Below are 12,654 nucleotides of genomic sequence, written 5' to 3' on the forward strand. Positions count from 1 at the left end.
GGTAAGTTAATTAACTTCCGAGTCTTTGCTTACATATGAAGTGGAAATGGTAAATTCTACTTTTTAGGATTGTTGTGAAGAATAGAAATATTAAATATAAAGCATTTAGCATGGTTTCTATTACATATAGGCAATCAGTAATGACAACTCTTGGTACCTTCCTCTCTAGTTCACTTATAGCACCCTAAGTCTGCAACACACAATTTAATCAAACACTAAATTGCAGTGTTGTCTGTTAATCACTCACTTCCACACACACATTGCAGGCTCCTTGAAATCAAAGACTGTATCTTTTGCTGCAAAGGAATATCCAGTGAAAGTTAAGAGCATTGGCTCCAGGAGGGGAGTTCTGCTCTACTGTTGACGAACTGAATGAACCTCATCTGTAAAATGAGGAAAATAGAATCTGTCTCATAGGAAAATAGAACCTGTCTCATAGGAACCTGTCTCAAATGAGTTAGTACATAAAAAGACATTAGAAGAGTACCTGAGTTTAGTAAACACTCAATAAATAACCATTGCTTTTACCCTTTAATTTTTATATTTCCTACAAATGCTACAGCATTGTTTTGAGCTCACAGTTCATACTCACGACATGTGTATTGAATCTCATAAATAAATCACTTGGTCATAGGAGAGTAAATAGCATGAAAAGTATTTGCATTTTTTTCTAAAGAAATAATGATTACTAGTAAATACTATGCTTTAAGAAAAAAGTTATGATTCCTTAAAATGTCATCTAAAGTACATAACACAAAATGCTGTAGTAGCAGTTAAAAACAAAGCTCAAAACCTGTTAGTTTTTAAAAATTGAGCATTAAAATTTACTTGTTTTGTAGGAGTTAAAATTAAAAGGAAAACACAATAGGCTATTTACATATCACTTATTAGAAAGCATAACATCTCATCAGAGGAGAAAAAAATGTCTTGATGATAAGCTATATGAAGTATGCATTATATAGTTAATTATATGAGGGCTGTCTAGCCACAGGAAGGATATTGTGTTCATCAGCCCATCCTCAAATTAGGTTGATAGGGAAGATATACAGAGGATATGACTTTCTGATGTTCTTAAATGACAATGAAGTTTAAAAGCCAAGGTGTAAACCAGCAGTCCTCAACCTTTTTGGTACCAGGGACCAGTTTTGTGGAAGACAATTTTTTCATGGATGGTGTGGGATGGTTTCTCAATGAAACTGTTCTACCACAGATCATCAGGTATTAGATTCTCATAAGAAGTGCGCAACCTAGATCCCCGGCATGCACAATTCACAATAGGGTTCTCACTCTTATGAGAATCGAAGGCTGCTGCTGATGTGACAGGTGGTGGAGCTCAGTCTGTAATTCTCACTTGCCCACTGCTCACCTCCTGTGTGGTCCACTCCCTAACTGGCCATGGACCCGTATTGGACCGTGGACTGGCTGTGCTATCAGTCCACATCCTAGTGGTTGGAAATCCCTTGTGTAAATGATTACTGTGCCTATTTTTGAGTGTCTGTCTTAAGTATCAGTTATTGCAATCAATCCTTTAAAGAAGTGACTGATAAAAGATTCCCTGGAGTTACTTTGTTTTTTTGCTGACAAAAGCAAAAGCTCTATAACTCAGATGTGATCTTCAGCTGGTAATGTGGATATTCTGTTAGAATAGTGAATAGTTGGACTTTAAATCTTGATCACAAATGGTCATCCTATCTTTGCACAAATGCCAAAAAGATACCAGCAAATAGAGCCAAAAAAGTCTTAGGAGTCACTCGAATAATTCAACACTTGACTGAGATCTAAGGGTTTCCTGTTATAAAGGAGTGTTTTTTTTTTGTTTGTTTGTTTGTTTGTTTTTTTAAAAAAAAGGTTGGCTGAGAATCCTTTGTCCCAATAAAAATCTCAAGTGGAAATATAAACCAAATAAAGAAGTACAGAGCTGTTCTAAGCAGAAGAAGGAACTTGACTGAGTTAAGGAGCACAATCTGAAAACCAGTCTCCTATAAGAGACCATGTATTTATCTGAAAAAGCATAAAATAATTAATATTTGCTCAAATACAGAATAGTCCAGGGAAACAGCACAGAAGTTAGAGTCAGACCTCCTGAATAGTAGAAACCTCTCTTTATACCCATCTGTAAAATATAGATACCAACAGAACCTCCATCTCACAGGACTCTTACAAGGATTAATTGAGCTAATCCAGTGAAGCAGTTAAAACAGTGCCTGGGTTATAGTCAAGGCTAGTTAAGTGACTATTAAATGAATAAGCCTCTTGCACAACATCAAGATATGATAGTAGACTAAACTGCCATCCTTCTCCATGTGTCTAACTGAATACTACGGTGTGTCAGCCACGGCTCTGGCATAACTTATATCAAGGTATTCTCATGTTCACTAGTTGTACCACGGGTTTGTATTGTTTTCTTCTTCTTGGTTTTGTGCATGTCAAAGACAGGGTCTGTAAACATTTTCATCTTCAGTCCTAGCACAAGCAACTTTTAAATGTATCGATACATGTATCTGAAGTGAATAAATTAGTGAATCAAATCATCTTAGCAGCAGGTAGAAAGCTGTCATCTAGTTCATCCAGAACTGTATCAAAATACCTCAATATATTCTGGAAAGAGAAGACATGTACCAAAGGAGAAAAGTACAAAAAGGGTTTACTCAAGTAATAGTGTAGTAATTCCTAAATATAACGATTTTCATATTATGAAGTATTAAGTAGTGGTTAAAAAACACAGGTTAGAACTACATATATGAACAATAGAGCTTCAAGTCATTTTTGTATCAAAATAACATGAATGATGCATAAATTATGATATATAACATTTATATATTAACACACCCCAGAGAACATATTCCACACACACACACACACACACGTGAAAAACTGAGGTAGATGGTAGGCAAGGGAACAGATTAGAGGTATTGATCAAAGAGGACTTAAGCCTTATTGGTAACATTTTCATTGTTTAAAGGAGACGGACTGTTGTGTTACTTGAGTAATTAAAGTACAATGATTCAGTGGCCAGAACAGGAGCAGTTATTAGCACTAGCATGCATGGCTAATACTACTGCTTCTCCTCTGGCTCTAGTAGTGGTATTAAGGTACACGTTAAAAGAGTATTAATAATTTGGGAGATCTAAATAACCACATATGAACAGATGACACCAAATGCTATCTTTCTGACCATTTCTTTTTCAGTACAGTAGAGGCTTATTCCAATGAACCATAATGTAAAATGGTGTGTAAAACCAGTCTATCATTATCCATGCTAAATATTAAACTGAGAGACCTCAGCTTGAAAAGAAATTGGATATAGAGTTTTGAAATAAAGTCTAGTGAATTACTACATATTTATTTTTAGGGTAATGTGAAAGCTATTATAGAGTAGACTCTATTGGAGAGTAATTGAATTTAAGTAAGATTATTGGCAAAATACCTTCTCAGAGTCCAAATATTATTCAAATAGATTACAGTGGAAGAGATTGCTGGATAATCTGTGCACTACAAAAGATGGAGAAAGCATTACAGATCTCTAAATATAGAACAAATAAATCACAGAAGTTGCTAATGAAAAATTGGATGTTCAATATTTCTCTTTCTGATGCTGTATCAAGGAGAACTATGCTACCAAACCAGTTTTCATTACTATCCTATGACACCAAGTATACTCAACTTTTGAAAGAAACACTTTATTCATAAAAGTATTTCATTTCTGTCTAGTTTCCTCTGTAGTCTATTTATTGTGATGTCTAGGTCTGAAAAACTTTCCCCATTATCTGACAGAGGGGTCAATTCTCTAGTTGTCCAAACATTGCATAAACAAATCACTTACCACACGTGCAATTAGTCATGTGTACACAAATCGGTAAGATTTCTCTCTCCACCACTACACTATAAACTTTAGTCAACAGCCAGCAAGGTCTCTCTTGTTTTACTGCGGTTTCACCAGCACCTACCATAGTACCTGGCGCATGGCAGGTACTCAATACATACATGAACTAATGTAATTAAGGTAATTACTTCATGAACAATTAATATATGAATAAAAGAATAAGGATAATATTGCAATACAATTGAAAATCCATCAATACCTACTTAGCTTAGTGTCTTCTAAGTAATACATTTCAACTGTATTATAACGTGTTTTATCATATCACATCAAATATATTCACAACAAATGCTGTCACTGAGTAAAGCACCCAAAGAATAAAAGTGTGGCATTATCAGTTATGATGACTGGATCATGTAGCCGTTATTTACTGGATGCCTAGTATATTCCTAGCACTGGACTGGTTACTGTGTACTGGCAAAGATAAGCCATTGAGAAACTGTCCTTTCCTTCATCACACCAGGTTAGTAGTCTGCATTTGCAGGACTGGCAGGTCATTATTACTTCCTCTCCTTAGAAGGCATTAAGTCAATTCCTGACCATTTCCTGGTTCACTCCAAACCTATAAGTCTTGGTAAAGGAATGCAATGGTCTATCCAACCAACTGGTTTTTGACCAATACTATATTTTAAACAGTTCAGTTAGCTTAAAAGAAATCATCTTTCCCAACTCCTTTCTCCCATTTCCTGAGTGGTATCTTATTTCTTTATCTCTTCTCTCTTCTGTCTCATATCAAGGGAAACCCAGTCATCCAGAATGACTTTATAGGCTCTATCACTTCCCACCCCTAACATGGGAAGGAGGTGAAGAAACTGTTGGCTCTTGCTTATGGCTTCTTATTTGCTGCCTTAAATGTGAAGTTAATATGATCCATTGTTTTATACCACACACTTCTCATTACCCCTGCTCTTTAGGATTCACTTTTACCTTCCTAGATGTTTCATCACTTGGCTCACATCTTTTCTTCGAACCCTCTATTGTTTTTTGTTTGACTGCATTTCCTATTATGAGAAAGGAAACGTAGTGGTGGAGGGCAGGGATTCTGGATTCATAACACCTGGATTTGAATCCTGACTTTACCATTTCCTAAGTGTATTAAGACAGCTTAACATCTACAGACCTTAGTTTCTTCATTTGTAAAGTGGCAGTAATAATAATAATATCAACATTATAACAATTAGATAAGTTAAGACCTGCAAAGCACTGAAATAGTCACTGGCACAGAGAAAGCACTTTATAATGCCATCATTTTCATTATCATCTTGGCAATATTAGTATCCATATTGTTGCCTGTTGACTTGAAACTTCTGGCCATATTGGCAACCACACATAGCACCACCGTGAACCCGCTCATCACGCAGCATTGCTTTGTTGAAGATTCTGAACCTGGTATAAGTCCTTCTACTTATCTTTCTCATTCCTGAAAACTCCTGGAACCTTCTCTTTATTCTCTTGCCTTAAATTTCCAATTCTCCAAATTCACCCAAACACTAGCAACCTAGTTTCCCAACCTTTAACTCTCTCAATTTCCTAATGTGAACATTCAACGCTTAGTCAGCGTAATCTTAATTTCTTCACTCTTCTTTGACTATATACACTTAAAGTTCTCCTCGATGCCTAGAGATCTTATCTGTCCTTTACTAATCAAATGTTCATATCTTCCATGAAGCCTTCTTCATCATTCAAGAATATACATATTCCAGCCCATGACCACCTCGCTCTGTCCAAATACAAAAACTCACAAACCACAAAGATCTCATATACATTACACAATTGCTTACTTGGGCATTTACTGAGAATCTTTATTTAGATGTTTTATGTGCATATGTTATTTCCCTAACTGTATTACAAGCTCCTTGAAAGTAGAAATGCTAATGGAAACTAATAATATGTCAGGCCTTTTACATACTTTACAAGCATCAGTTCATTTAATCTTTATAGCAACCCTAAGAAATAGCCACTGTTATCCTCATTTTATCTCAAGGCAGAGAAAAGTGAAGTCAGGGACAAAGGATCTCTCTGGCATAAATTGCTGAATGAAGGAATTTACTAATATAGTTCACAATCTTGTTCTAGTTTCATGAATGATTTATCTGCATCAAATCTTAAGTAATTCTTTGTAATTATTGCTAAATAAAGGTGCTTCGCTTCTACTACTCAAGACTATAGGACCACGCCAACAGCCAGAGTCCAACAAATGCTTTCTAAGATTACATTTGGAAAGACTTCCTCACAGTTTTGGATGCTATTCTAACAAAATGATGAGAAAGCATTCGTATTTGAGTTAGGGTGCTCTTTGCTCTACATATGCACTTTATGAAATAACTTCTGTGAATCAAACAGAGTTTATATATCTACTTTTGCATATCGTCTCTGATTTAAAAGAACTGCAATTTAAAAATATTTAACCTATGTTTACTAACAATCAGCTACTAACTAGCTTTGTGACCTTCGGAAACTCATATTTATGTCTTTGAGATTTGCTTATCTTTAAAAAGAAGGAGCTGGGGTAGGAAAAATTGGTCTTCAGGGGATTCTAAGGGAGTCATTCACTTATAAAATTATACTATCCTTAGGAGACTTTAGAGGAAATCACATTAATGTAGAAGGGAATGCTTAAGAAACCAGAATCGAAGTCAGATAAAAATGGTAACTCCAATTACCCATTGGAAAACTGACTTTTTCACACGAAGAACTTCCATCTGTAACTGTAAATAAATTATGTCAATGGGTAAGAGCCACTCTCAGTTGCCCTATTTTCTCAAGTACCACTTTTAACACTGCCTCAATTAGTTTAAAAGGCAATCAAACCCCCTGAAGCTGAATATGTTCAACATCAGTAAAATACATTCATCTTTTGTAAACAAACAAACAAAAATCATGTTCTAAAAATATACAAAACAAACATTTGTTATGAAGAACTCCTTTGAAAGCTCCCTTAAAGTGAAATTTCCCATTCCCTGCTTTTCTGCTTGTAAGCAGAGCGATTTTCAAACAAAAACAAACAAATAAACAACCTCAGAACAGGAGACAAAAAGCCAACATTCAGATCTTTGGTTCCTTGTCTAGGTGTGATCTCAGCACTCCAGAGGGAACCCTAAGCTCCATTTTACATACTTATACAACACATTTATAGCTAGTATTAAAATGTGAACTCTTTCAATGTATTTTTATCTTCAACTGTAAAGATGTTTGGCTGCTTAGAGTTCAGGTAGAAATAAATTAAAAAATATTTACTTTGAAAAAGTCTGAAACACACTATGCAAGTAAAGCGGAAATCATTAAGCACGTAAGTTCAATGAGTTTAAAAACATGAAAGTTTTACTTAAAGCAAAATACTTCTTTAGAGATTGTGTTACTGTGATGGCCAGATTTTTTGTTTTAAACTGTTTAATACTGTCCTTATACACTTACAAAAATATACTGAACAAAAAGAGAATTTAAAAATTTGTTTAGCATTAGTATTTTGTAAATATTACATAAATATTCATGTAGTCAAAAGACAGTATCATGTAGAAAACTAACTGCATCATATATATGTTGTGATATATGTTCGTGTATGTATAGGCAAATATGTATATGCATACAGGTACATATGTGTCAGCTACCATTTTTCTTTTAATCAAAATTTTAAAGTACTGCGTACATATATAGCTACATAATAGATATATAAAAGTACTATTAGAACGAAGCTGTTTCCTGAAAGCTAAGCAGTTAAGGAACAATAGAAGCACTTTCCTCAAGATTTTTAAGACTTATGTCTAATACTGAAAGTGTAGTCAAAGAGTATGCTATTATAATACCCAACCACATTCAATCTTGAGTATCATAAATAAAAACATATTGTTTAAATGTCATCATATATTTTAAATTATATGGAAATATCACCATTTCTTAGAAGAAACAAGGAATAATTGAAATCTATACAATAATAGATGATCTCCATTTACAATTAAAGCAATAATAAAGGATCAGGGGAAAGGAGCCTACCTTCCATTGCCCTTTTAAAGAAGACCTTACAGCTCCCACAGGTAAGGACACCATAATGACAGCCTGATGCTTCATCCCCACAGATTAAACAAATCTTCTGAGGTAATGACTCGAAGCTGTATTGTGGGCTCTGGCTGGCTTCTGAATCCGGCCTTGAAATGCAAAACAAAGTACTCCATTTATTTTTAAGTGCACCACTATCTAATACTAAAGGTTTCTTAAACCAGAATTGACATGGTGAAAGGAGATTTTAAAAACAGAACTGTATATATACACTTGAAAGACATGCAAACTAAACTTGGTAATAGACTACCTGTAACTGGATTCAATACACTTGCAAATGATCAGCCATTCATCAGTAGCACCAATATAAAAGAATAATTATTACTGTATAATATTATGTTCTGGAAAGCTAAAGTCAGTTAAAAAGAAATCTTTCTACAAAACTCTTTATATAGAAACGATTTAGTCTTTGACAAATGAAATGTTATGTCCTTCCTGTGTGTATGCTGGGTCAAAACAAATATGATTTGGCTTTAAAAGTTCGATGGCACTTTGCAATGTTTTGGTTTTGAGTTTCTAAAACACAACCCTGTAATCACTGCTTACTTAAACAAGTATATGTTTGTCATTTTAAAGTATTGTCCAATATACTGACACTGTTTTGCCTATTCACAACATAAGATTCCAAACAGAGCATTCTTTTTTTTACATTCCATTACTTCAGTATGCAAATTAGTGTTTTTTAAACCTGCACGAAAAAAAAAAAGTTGTAGTGAATCGCAAGCAATAATTAGAAAACGGTGCAATGCAGTGATAGGTGTTTAAATCCACAGTTTAAACATCTCCCACGTGAACTTAACTTTAATCTTGAGATTCTTAAGAAAAGCCATTAAAGTGTTCAAATCCCTAAGATGGTGCAGCTTTCGGTTCTGGCCGGCCACCTCTCAAGTCCCACCCCTCCCGGGGCAACGGTGCCTTAACTCCTCTCCAAGACAGGCACTCCTGGTAAACGTCCTTCTTCTAAGCAAGAAGCATTTCATAAAGCCCCCAACTCGCCGCGCACTTTCTGCCCCGCTGGGCTACAGCGGACCTAGTGTGACGCTGCACGTTTTAAATCAGGGTTGGTTCTGCTTCGGAATCTGGAAGATTCGGAAAGTTTAAAAAAAAACAAAAAACAAAAAAACAGCTTTCAGGCAGGCACGGCCCCAAAATAGTATATTCTGCGCCCACCTTCGTGTCCCCAAGAGTGAGGAGAGGAGGAAAGAAGAAGGGAGGCAACTGCCTCTGTGCTGTGTCCCGCTGCCCACCCCCTCCGGCCGCCCGGGGGAGCGCAGCGGTGCGCCGGGGCTGGGGCTGAGGGTTGGCGGCTGCCGCCAGCGGAACCGCTACTCCCGGACGCGCTGGGCGCGCCCCGCCCCGGGCCCTCACCTCAGGTAGTTGAGATAGGGCGGGTAGACCTGCTGCAGGCCCTCCTTGAGCACGGCGGCCTGGTAGCCGAGCTGCGGGAGCCCGTTGAGGCCGAGTGCAGGGTAGAGCGCGGGGGCCGCCCCGGCGGCGGCGGCAGAGGCGGAGGTGGAGGGCAGGCCATCCCGCGGGAGCAGGCAGCCGCCCGCGCCCGGCGCCTTGCAGGGCGGCGGCGCGAACGGGCCCTGCTGGGGCGGCGCGCCCTCCGCTTTGTACAGGATGCACTCCAGGGTCGACCCCGAGGAGGACGCGGACGACACTGAGGCACCGGCTGGTGCGGCCGTCACTGCCGCTTCCCCGGGTCTGGATGGGGGCGCTCGCGGCGGCAACGGGGGCGGTGGCCCCAGCGGGAAATCCGGAAAGGCGGCGGGGTTGGCACCGGCCACCAGGTAGGAACGCGGGGAGCGCGCGGAGACCTCCGCGCCTTCCTCCTCCTCCTTGATCTTTAGAGCCGGCGGCTGGAAGTCGCCATAGAGAGGGTACGCGTGGTCCTTGGGATCGGCGTCGGGCGGGTACGCGCAGTCGGGGAAGTCGCCGACAGCGACCGGAGTGGATGAGGCAGAGGGTGAACTCCGCGGCGGGGCAAAGGCGCTAGCGGCCCCGGCGCCACCGTCGTAGCTCTCCTCTTCCAGCAGCTGCCGAGTGCGGGCTGCCAATAAGGCGTGATTGAGAGGCAGGATGGGCACGTGGGTGAAATCCATCGTCGTGGTGGCCAGCGGGGAGCGCCCGGGCGCCATGGGCGCGTCCTGCTCCACCAGGACTACCCTGGGCGCTGAGAAGCGGGAATCTTCCTTGGGAACCAGAGCGACGCCTCCTGCGGCCGCCCCCGGCGGGACAGCCGCGGCTCCTCCTCCAGCCGCCGCGCCACCCAGAGCCCGAGGTTTGCCCTTCAGAAGCGGACCCGCAGAGTCCTCGGACTCGGAGCCATCCTCCTCCTCAACCTCCACCGCAGTGGGCTGCGGAGACGGCTTCACTGGGGCCCCGGACCAATGAGGGCTCCCAGAGGCCGGGAGCAGCAGCTGCCGGGATGGTGACAGGCCCCGGGGCAGCACCTTATGGGCAGCTGCCGTCCCGGAGCTGTCTCCAGCCTTGCCCCCGGACCGGCTCATGAGCGGAGACAACACCCTCTGGGTGGCAGGGGCAGCCGGTGGATCTTCAGGAAGTTCGGGGCCAAACAGGCACCAAGAGCTGGTGACCTCGCCCGCGGGAGGGCTGGGTTGGCTCTGCCCGGGACCTGAGGGCGCCAACAGAGTGTCCAAGACACTGTCCAGCAGTCCGCTGTCCTTTTCTGGGGGTCTAGAACTGCTGCCTCCAGTACCCCTTGTAGCTTCAGCTCTGGAATATGCGCCCTCCACGTCCAACAGCGACTGCTGGTCCTGCGTCTTTTCGTCTATGGGGTCCTGTCCCTGGCAGGGCCGAGGGAAGAGTAGCCCGTCCAGGGAGATAGGTATGGCCGAAACTTCAGGCAAGGTGTCCGAGGTCTGGCTCCCTTGGAACGGGCCTGCGGCTGGGCGACACAGCAGTGGAGATCCGACCTCGGGGGAGGGCGGGCCGCCCGCCACGTGGGGAGCCCGGGGACCCTTTGCCTTCAGCTCAGTCATGACGACCTGGACTCTCCTTTTCTCCTCCCCCGTCTCCAGGGAGGAGGGAAAAGGGAAGGAGGAGGGGGTTTCGGGAATATAGGGGCAGAGGGAGGAGAAAGTGGGTGTTGAATGTGGCTGGACCGGAGGGATCTCCACCTCCTGGGTCGGGGGGGGAGGGCGCGGGAGGGCGGTGCTGGTCAGCTCCTGCCCTTGGCCTCCATCCTGTTGTCAGGGGAACGGTGGCTGTCGTTTGTCCCAGAGAGCGGCAAGTGGGGAGCGCAAGAAAAAGTAGTTATTGTAGGGATCTCGTCTCCTAACTCGGAGAGTTCTCCAAGAGAGTTCTCCGACTTCTATCCGAGGACTGGAGACGCAGAGTACTCACAAGTCCGGCACTTGAGTGACTGCGGCTGCGACGGCAATTCAGTGACACGCGACTCCTTTATCTCCCGACTTTTTCTCTGGCATCAAACTCGTGCATGCTGTGAAGCTCTCAATCCCTCGCTGAGTTCCACTGCACCTCTCACTAAAACCCTGGGGCTAGTCGGACCTCTCCGTACAGCCCATTCCCAGGAAGGGTCGTGCCTCTGCTGGCTCCCTACCTCGGGCGACAGTCATCCCCGAAGATCTCAGTTCCCAGCGGTGCGGGAGCACTAGCCGCCTCGGGTTGTAGATTTCACTCAAATGACAAGTGAAGCTAGTTCGCATTGAGAATGCCTCCCACACGCGCAAATACAACAAGGCTTACCCCGATTAGTGACAGCTGTGGACTGGCCAGACAGCTTTCTAACAACGCCTCCTCCTCTAGGGAGGCCCCGCCCAAAGCCCCTCCCTACCCCAATTAGGGGTAGGATCTGAAACTCTGGAATTGGCATTTCTACCCATTATTCTGAATGCTACTCTCAATAGCAGGTTCTTTGGGATGGAACCTCATAAGCATATTCCATTTTGTTTTGCAAATTAAGAATTATGCCCTATCTAATTGGAAAAACGAATAGATTCTATCAGAAGTAGAATTTTTGTCACCATTTTAAGATTTCAGTTTTGTAAAGATTTAACACAGGAAGACATTTGACTGCATTATCTTTTAAAATAATAAATGTATCAAAGATGATTCTAAATACTTTAAGAGATTTTCTCCCTTATGCGTTCCATAAAAGTGAATGCTTTCAAGTTTCTCCTGCTGCAACCAACATGTCTTGCTCCTCTTGAGTAATCCTCAGCGTGACAGAGAAATTTGGGAGTGGGAGATGGTCACACCTGTGTACCTATGATGGAAGTTTGGATGTTGTGTGCCATACTTTGATTTGTCCTAAAGAATGTGTTCCAATTTTTAGTAAATAGCACTTTAAGGAAAGTTTCCTTTAGCTCCAGCTTATACCCTGTGCTACATCATACGATCCTCAGTAGAGACGTTGAACTGTACTTTTTTCCCTAAATATTCTTAGTCTGAAAAGTAATTATCTCTGAACTCATAAAAATGAATCCCCTCTAAATTCATGAAGTCAGCAGAGAAAGGGAAGAGTATTGCAATATATATTTTAGATAAACAGTCATAAACTATATTTGACCCAAGACCATTGGATATTTTAACATCATCTTAAATATACCTTGTTCAAAACAGAGTGAATGATTTGCGAATTTTCTTATAGGGCCTCAAGGTCTAGCTATGCTAATGACTCATAGTTTATCTCAACCATGTATAGAAAATACAGAAGACTCCAGGAGATGGGGGAG

At 41.6% G+C, this 12,654-nt stretch overlaps 1 protein-coding gene across 6 annotated transcripts in view; it reads right to left on the minus strand.

Annotated features, from left to right (window-relative positions):
* Positions 1-12,405, minus strand: part of PGR (progesterone receptor) — a 109,821-nt gene extending 97,416 nt beyond the window's left edge. For 4 of the 6 annotated variants that reach the window (XR_001006516.1, XR_001006517.1, XR_001006515.1 and 1 more), the window contains exons 1-2: positions 9,302-10,938; positions 7,871-8,022 (exon numbers count right to left, since the gene is read on the minus strand). Coding sequence is in view for 3 of the 6 variants with exons in the window: in XM_011984377.1 (XP_011839767.1) it covers positions 7,871-8,022; positions 9,302-10,938 (1,789 nt within the window). In the remaining 3 variants the exon portion in view is untranslated. Of the gene's footprint in view, positions 1-7,870; positions 8,023-9,301 lie in introns of all 6 variants that reach the window. The other 2 variants (XM_011984376.1, XM_011984378.1) reach the window with 2 other exon arrangements.
* Positions 12,406-12,654: the final 249 nt, after the last annotated feature.

This window comes from Mandrillus leucophaeus, unplaced genomic scaffold (genome assembly GCF_000951045.1).
Source record: "Mandrillus leucophaeus isolate KB7577 unplaced genomic scaffold, Mleu.le_1.0 Scaffold267, whole genome shotgun sequence".
NCBI lineage: Eukaryota > Metazoa > Chordata > Mammalia > Primates > Cercopithecidae > Mandrillus > Mandrillus leucophaeus.